Source organism: Triticum aestivum, chromosome 5A (assembly GCF_018294505.1).
Source record: "Triticum aestivum cultivar Chinese Spring chromosome 5A, IWGSC CS RefSeq v2.1, whole genome shotgun sequence".
Taxonomy (NCBI): domain Eukaryota; kingdom Viridiplantae; phylum Streptophyta; class Magnoliopsida; order Poales; family Poaceae; genus Triticum; species Triticum aestivum.
Genome location: NC_057806.1, coordinates 40,622,302 through 40,630,905, shown reverse-complemented (window position 1 = coordinate 40,630,905; position 8,604 = coordinate 40,622,302). Strand labels below are relative to the sequence as shown.

The window sequence follows — 8,604 nt, the reverse complement described above, 5'->3', positions numbered from 1 at the left end:
TTTTTCAAGTGATTCGTATTGTCATGGTGTATCGGTTCCTCCCAATCGTCGCCCACCTCTGATGGTGTTTAGGAACTTATAATTCTTGATTGACGATTTTTAAATGAGCTCTCACATGACTGCACATATATAAAAAGATCACTCGTTCGCGCGGACAAACTAAGGATCAAAGTCAATCCGCGTTGAACGTGTGCGCGCAGGTTCCATGGACCGATTCGTACCGTGTATCTTTGATCCCACTTGTCGTCTCATGCATGCGAGAATTCATTTATCCAGAGGCAATTCCGGTTGAATTTCCCGTAGTTTGGCCGCGAATAGAACACACCCCAAAGTCCAGTGACCAAGGTTAAACAACTAACCTGTCACAAATCAGCCAGTCGCTACTCTCAGTTTGACCACCAGCGTCCTCCTTGATGCATATAAGAGGGTGCAATCAGTGCATCTCAGCACAAGAAAAGTGTGATGGAGAGAGCACGCGGAGCCATCATCCTCTTCCTGTTACTCGCTGTCGATTTCGGCGTCGCCCAGAACACCACCGGCAAAACAGATGGATTCCATGTCGGGGTGATCCTCGACCTGGGATCGCCGGTGGGAAAGGTGGCGCGAACCAGCGTTTTGCTGGCCGTTCAAGACTTCTACGCGGCCCACCGGAACTACAGCACCAAGCTTGTTCTCCACGTTAGGGACTCCATGGGCAGTGACATCAAGGCCGCATCAGCAGGTACATAGTACGTGTGTATGCACTAGGCAGTATGTCACGTCGTCAGGATTCGGAAATATCAAAGGATTTTATTTGCTACTACTTCGTAAATATAAAAATTGGCCTAAGAAAGAGATCATATACATATACATTGGCTTAAGAATCTAATTGATCAGGACTAGCCTATATCCTAAGGGCTTGTTCGGTCACTCCTCTCCCGAGAGGATTGGAGGGGATTGGCGTGGATTGGGACGTATTTTGACTTACAAGGGGTTTAAATCCTCTTCAATCCACTCGGATCCACACTCAACCGAACAATGCCTAAGGATAAATTGCTTGACTGTCCAACTACTAGTCATTTCTAGACGCTCATTCTAGTGTACGGATCGGCTGCTTCATGCGCCTCGTTAAAGTAAAATATCTTACTTTTATGAAAGCAGTATCTTTGCTCAAATGTACCAAGCTAGTTTTAGGGTTATCTTTCATTGCCTTTCGGATGTCAAGATCCATAAATACGATGCATCATCCGCGTACTATAGAATAGATAATCCGCCATCCACCAGATGAAGCACCATCCCATTAATAAGATCCGCTGACTTGGCTCTCTCGGTCAACTACATTAAAAAGGACAGGGAAAGAGGACCCCCCCCCCCCCTGACATAGGTCCTTTTCATTAGGAATGTGGCTCTAAATTATTGCTAACATTGGTGCCAACACTTCCTTCGGAAAAGTAAACCTTTTCACCAACTTGCAGCAAGATGGTGAAAATCCTTTCATCTGGAGGGTCTGAAGAAGAAAAGGTCACTTAAATTTATGGCACGCTTTGTCAAATCAATTTTAAAAATCACTCCTCCCATGTATGATGGAGCTCGCGAACAATCTCAAGAAGAAATAGAATTTCTCCAAGAATGTTTCTACACTTAATGAATATCATTTGAGTTGGACGAACCATGTGATCAACAGCCCGATTAATATTCTATTTGTTGCCAGTTTAGTGAATACTTTGAACCTCGTGTTTAGCAGGCAAATGTGTTTGTAGTGTTGAGAGCCTAATTAGTCTGACACCAAAAGTTGACATACCAGATTTTGGCATATGCCAAATTTTGGCTAGAGATTGGTTGGTTACCAATTTTCACTGTCAATCTCACAAAAGGTTGCCAATGTTGGCAACTTTTAATTTTGCCAAATCTTGGTAGCAAACCAATCAGCCTCTGAATTCGCACGGCCTCTTTAAATTTTGGAAGCAAGTTAATTACCCCAAAGTTGAGATTACACAGTGGTAGGTCACTGCTATGAAATGCATGGAATGGATCCATCAAATCAACTTTTATTACCTCCCAAAATACCTGGTAAAACTCGGCCAGAAATTCATCCGGTCCAAGGGCTTTATTATGTTCTATCCAAGAGATAGCATCCCAAACCCCACTTTTCATGCAAGGAGTAGTGAGGAATTTATTTTCTGCCATGAAAAGTTGAGGGACATCTTACCCAAAAGCTGTAGACATCATAATATTGTTGTGCTCAGACGAATCAAACAACCCCTTATAACAGTTTGTGATGTTATCTTTGAATCTAGCATCACTCACTACCGAGCCATCATCTCTTTTTAATTTGAAAATATGATATTCCTGATGCTTCCAGTTTAGTTGGGAATAGTTGAGAGATCTTAGACCAAATGCAAAATGTATGAAAATCATAATACAGAAAAGGTGTTTTTTAATTAAAAGGTGGTCTATTTCTAGCTGAAACCCCATTCTTGAGTGACATATTAACTTCTCCTAACAGGCTCAATCAAGCAATCCCCTATTATAGTATGGCCTCAAAATTGAAATTAAAACATGTTCAAGCTCTCCACACTCTCAATTGATAAGCAAAATTTAGAACCTCATCGTTGTTAATGTGTTACTAAAAACATGTATTGAAAACCTCCACAAGTCAATGATATAATTCCATAGGAAATAGAAAATTAGTACCTCGATGGAAAAACATATGGCATACTTGGCCTGTACAAAGACATGCACCAGCCAACAATTAATCCAATAATACATGGATTATGGTATATAATCTAGATGCAATTGGAATTTAGATTGCTATTTAAATGCATTATATTCTAATTGTAATTTTGTACTATAAATAGAATGTTGTAATACGAAATTTAAGTTCAAGATTTGAAACCGGACAGTCAAAATACACGGCAACCAACATCCGTAACAATCTAGAACCAATTGTGAGATGAGAGGTAACAACATACATGAGTTCTTTCTACCTATGTAACGATATGAAAGCTTTGCATTTTCACAGAAAAAGTGCAACGAAAGGAGTACATTTTACTCATGTCATTTCGCATAAGTTTGTTAATAGTTAGAATACCTCAGAAACTCGACTCTGGCATTTCTAATTGGGCGGGTTCATATTCTTGACTTGTATCTCGCATTTTGAATACAATTTGCTTGTAATCCCTCTGTTCCAAAATGCATTGCATATTGGTTTTGTCTTAAGCTAAAATATGTTAAGTTTGACTAAAATTATATTGAAAATATATAAACATTTGCAATACGAAATAAATACAATATGGAAATATATTTCACTATGGATTGATTTGGTATTGTAAATTTCTATAAACTTAGTCAAACTTTATAAAGTTTAGAGAACAGGCTTTCACCCTGCTCTATAGATATAGCTAAATTGTCGCCCGAGTTGCCCTATAGAGCATAAGGGTGACATTGAAGAGTGACATCTCAAACTTTATGAAGTTTGCTTACGAATATGGAATGTATTTTGGAGCGGAGGGAGTAAATATCTCTCCATGGTGTTACACTATTTTGTTCAGAAATAGGCTTTTGCCCCACTTTATAGATAAAGCATCAACCAAGTCCATACAAGTCATCCAAGTATGAGGAAAACAAATACTACCTTTGATCCATAATAGGTGCCACAGTTTTGAACTAACCCCAGTTCAAAACTGCGACACTAACTTTGGATCCAAGGGAGTAAGAGGTTTTTGGGTGTTACACTATTACCCTTATATTTTTAATATATGTGGAAAAACAGTAGGGTCTAGTTCCCTATTGTGTTTCCTGATAAGAGTTCAGATTTTTTTTATTTTCTTGACATGTTTGTATTGTCAAATATCAGCTTCGTGTAACATTATTTGGCTATTTGTTATGTCTGGGGAGTATAGAGGCAAGATTTTAAATTAGAGTATTGACTCAGAAAACTGGAAGGTCCAAAACTAAGTTTTTTCCAACCTTCTTCCAATTTTGAAATAGTTGATTATGTTGTTGAGTACTACAGACTATTCCATAGATATTATCTAACCATCATTTTCTTTGTTCTGCCCTTCCCAAAGCTATTGAATTACTAGAGAATTACAAAGTGCAAGCCATTATTGGTCCCCAGAAATCATCAGAAGTTGTGTTCATATCCAAACTTGGAAATATAACCCAAGTCCCCATAGTATCATTCACAGCAACAAGCCCCTCTCTCACTTGTGATAGTATGCCCTATTTTGTACGAGCAAGACCAGATGACTCGGCTCAGGTGAATAGCATTGCCTCGCTTGTACAAGCATATGGATGGAGAGAAGTGGTAGCAGTATATGATGACACTGACTACGGGAGAGGCATTGTACCATACCTCACTGATGCACTTCAAAACATTGATGTTCGTGTTCCATATCGTAGTGTTATCCCTTCATCGGCAACAAGTGAGACCATTATAAAAAAACTAAATGAGTTGATGGCAATGCAAACAAGGGTATTTATTGTTCATATGTCATCCACTATGACTTCCCTTCTTTTTATGAAGGCCAAAGAGGTAGGGATGATGAACCAAGGATTTGTGTGGATTACCACAAGTGGAGTGGCAAACATCATGGACACACTCAATCCAAGTGTCATTGAGGCAATGAATGGTGTGCTTGGAGTAAGGTATCATGTTCCCAGATCGCAAGAACTTGATAACTTATCCAAAAGGTGGAACATAATGTACTTGCAGGATAACCCAGATGAATCACCCTCCAATAAACTAAGCATTGTTGGGCTATGGGGCTATGATACAATATGGGCATTGGCACGAGCAGTAGAAAAGGTTGGAGTATCCAATATCACAAACAAGCCACCATTGTCCACTAAAAACTCCACATACTTGGAATCCATGATTATTTCCACTAAGGGTCATGAACTCTTAAAGACAATTGTACAAAATAAGTTCAGAGGTTTCAGTGGTGAGTTTGACCTTACAGATAGACAACAACATAAAACTTATGTGTTCCAGATAATAAATGTTGTTGGAAGAGGTTGGAGAGAAATTGGATTTTGGACTGTGAAAAGTGGACTTTCACGACAGTTAAAGCAAGATGGCTTCAAAAAAACAGGACAACACTCAATGCATGATCTAAATCCTGTAATTTGGCCCGGAGAGTCAACCAAAATACCAATGGGCTGGGAAATTCCTACCGTTGGCAAGAAGCTTAGAGTTGGTGTGCGTTCAAGCAAAATTCCGGAGTTTATAAAGACATACAAAGATCCTGTCAAAAATGAAACAACGGTGAGTGGCCTTACAATTGACATATTTGAGGAGGCAGTAAAGAGGCTACCTTTTCCACTTTCTTATGAGTACCTAGAATTTGACACAGCTGATACAGGGAGCTACAATGATTTTGTTTATCATGTTTATCTTCAGGTAAGAAATACTTTAGACAAGGAAAATTCTCAATTTATCATGTGCATACATTTCATTGTGAAAAAATAACTCTAGTAGCTCAAATATTTTATCACGTATTAAATCCATTCTGCATTTTCATTCCAGTGTTTTTTCTACTTTCACGCTACAATTACTTCAAGTATAGACAAAGGGAGGCCAACCATAAATGCTCACTCTAGTTTTCTTCCCCAAAGCACACCAAAAGTCTATATTGCTAAAATATTCTCTTTGTTAACAATTGAGCTTATATTGTTTAGTCAATCATAAAATATAGTTATTCGTCTTTTTCTCAAGTATAAAAGTCTGACTAGTGTCATTGTAGGAATACGACATAGCGGTTGCAGATATTACTATAAGATACAACGGATCATTATATGTCGACTTCACTGTACCATACACAGAGTCTGGAGTAGGGATGATTGTTCCAGTGAAGGAAAACGTGATGAAGGATGTGTGGCTTTTCTTGAAACCATTGAGCACTGAGATGTGGTTTGGCAGCATCGTATTATTTATGTACACCGGAGTTGTTGTCTGGCTGCTGGAGTATCTAAATGGCAATGAACATGTGCATGGTCCCTTTTCACTCAAACAACTGGCGACTACAATATTCTCCATTTTTGAAGAGAGTGAGTACTGTTATAGTTTCTTTGATCTTGGTAGAATTTTGAACAAGTATTTTAGTCGCATAGACAAAGCATGTGTTGCACTATGTCAAAATAAGAGGAATCATCAATAGATTACTACACTGAGCTGACTAAACATCTCTAGGAATCTATGGTACTTAATTTTATTTTAAAAATTCAACAACACAAAAACTTGATCTTCCTACTTAATAATGCTCAATAAACACAATACGAAGAATCAAGGTGGGGGGTGAACTAACCCAAGCTTGTATTTTCTAGAAAAAAAATCAACAATGCACATGTTCTTCTTAATTGCACTTCATTACAGATAAAATATAGACATTATTCGTTATTTGAATTAGTTAAAAAATGATGGCATAACTTGCACTAATCATATAAACAAATATTCATATACCTTCTAGCAAGTCCTGAAATGTCGTGCATTGCATTCCAGCTTCAAAATTTCTTATGTTTCTTAATAAAGAATGATTGTTATTTCTACAGAGGAGAAGCTAGAATGCTTTCTACCTAGAATTGTTTTGCGTGTATGGATGGTTGTACTTCTGGTACTTGCAGCAAGTTATACAGCAAGCTTTGCATCAATGCTTACTGTACATAAGCTTTCACCAACAGTGACTGATGTTCATGAACTCCAAAAGAATGGAGAATATGTAGGGTTCCACCAAGGTTCTTATATAGAGGGTCTACTGGTGGAAATTGGTTTTGATACATCTAAGCTCAGGGCCTATGCAACACTTGAAGATTTCTATAGTGCTCTTTCTAATGGAAGCATTGTTGCGGTTGTACTTGACGTCCCATACATCAAACTGTTCCTCGCAAAGTACAACAAAGGTTACGTAATGGTGGGGCCTATATACAAGAGTGCAGGTTTTGCATTTGTAAGTTTAACTAATCTCACTATTCTCTTCTAGTACCATATTACCACAAGATTGTAGTTTAAAATTCAAACTTGTAAATATATAAATATATGTTGAAAAATCAAAGATAAATAGATAGTATGATTATCTAATAGCGTCCCAATGGAATGATGGAATTTTATTACAAGAATTGTTGCAACCAATTTGGTAACAACAGATAAGAAAATAAATAGCAAAATGAACACAATAATCTTTTTAATAAATTTAGCTACAATACACGAACAACATATATATAAGAGGCTTGGCGAAACAATCACATATAACAACATAACTCCATATGTTTACTATCGGAAACATTAACCTGAGCTGATATTTGTAACTCATCACACTAAGGCTCTTTTTGGAATTGACCTGCATTATGATAAATAGTCTTTGTCGGTTGGTTTATTTTTGGATACCTAGGTGTTTGACTATCTCTCTTTTTCTAATCAAATAGCATATTTGCATTTGAAAACATATGAGATCTCATGTGGGAGATCAACTTTGATAATACTTCATCTAACTCTAATTTGATTTATCCCGCAAAAAAAACTCTGATTTGATTTACCAACAGATCAATAGACTTTTCACAACCTTTTTACACCAACTTTAAAAGTAAGTACATGATGCTCCACAACAATCACAAACTAAGCCTGAAAGAGTTTACTGGATTTTTGTGCTATTTAAGCAACTTTTTGAACGATTAATTGAGGGGTATGGCAGTGCTAAATAATAGAACCCTCATATTAGTTGCATATTATATTAGAAAAAAAGTTTTCAGGATTTTACCGAGTCAATGTTGTTAGTGGGACATTATATGTTAGCATGCACATCTTATAACAATTATCTCATTGCTAATTAGGCGCTTCCCAGGAATTCTCCACTATGTGCTGAGATGTCAAGGGCGATACTCAACATAACAGGAGGAGATACTATCATTCAATTTGAAAAGAAATGGATAGATCAAAATACCCATGAAAATGATGGCACACTTGATGGTTCAGGCGCTATCACTTTTGAAAGTTTTGGGGGATTATTCCTCTTAACTGGAGTTGTGACAACATGTTCCCCTTTTGTAGCGGTGTTGATGAACCGCTACAAAGAACATCAACAAGATCCAGGGAACAAATCAGATGACCAGAATGAATTTGAACACAAGCAAGTTAAGAAAAGGAGAAATGGGAAGAACAAAGAGATGAAAACGGAAAATGAATTGAGAGAGACAAACAACACTGTTATTGCCTCACAGTTCGAGCAGAAATGGTGACCGACTACACACAGTAGGTACTCACACCCAAAATAACAATGCAACATCACTGACTCATATCGGTTCACAAACCATTCTTGGGGAGACAAAAGTGGTAGGTGGCTCAAGTTATTTCCAAACTGAGCAAAGTTCACCTTTCAAGCTCAAAGATGAACAACTAACTAACTACGGGGGCAAAGCTGGTACAACCAAACTTGGGTACACTGTGCATTCAAAATCAAGTAAATTTTTAGTTTACTTATGCTTCAACCTTTCAGGCATCGCTTGGTCGACAACTGAAAAGGCTAATTGGTCCCATTATATAATGTAATTTTTCCTGAAAGAATCAAAGCTCTCTATGAAGTAGTAGGGTATATGCTCCTTTAGTAAGATCATTGAGATGGTAGTGCACAA

The 8,604-nt window shown here is 37.6% G+C and overlaps 1 protein-coding gene across 1 annotated transcript; it reads left to right on the top strand.

Annotated features, from left to right (window-relative positions):
• The first annotated feature begins 462 nt into the window (after nucleotides 1-462).
• LOC123106493 (glutamate receptor 2.8-like) lies at nucleotides 463-8,287 on the top strand. The gene is made up of 5 exons (XM_044528642.1): nucleotides 463-721; nucleotides 4,050-5,383; nucleotides 5,727-5,976; nucleotides 6,532-6,926; nucleotides 7,807-8,287. Exons 1-5 carry the CDS (start codon nucleotides 463-465, stop codon nucleotides 8,209-8,211), a joined length of 2,643 nt encoding a protein of 880 aa, XP_044384577.1. The 3' UTR covers nucleotides 8,212-8,287.
• The last annotated feature ends 317 nt before the right edge of the window (nucleotides 8,288-8,604 follow it).

Bases quoted from the DNA above. Each gene is read 5' to 3' on its own strand.
- LOC123106493 (XM_044528642.1), top strand. From the start codon at position 463: ATGGAGAGAGCACGCGGAGCCATCATCCTCTTCCTGTTACTCGCTGTC. The intron at 722-4,049 runs GTACATAGTACG...CCCTTCCCAAAG, and splicing joins CATCAAGGCCGCATCAGCAG to CTATTGAATTACTAGAGAAT. The intron at 5,977-6,531 runs GTCCCTTTTCAC...TTATTTCTACAG, and splicing joins TGGCAATGAACATGTGCATG to AGGAGAAGCTAGAATGCTTT.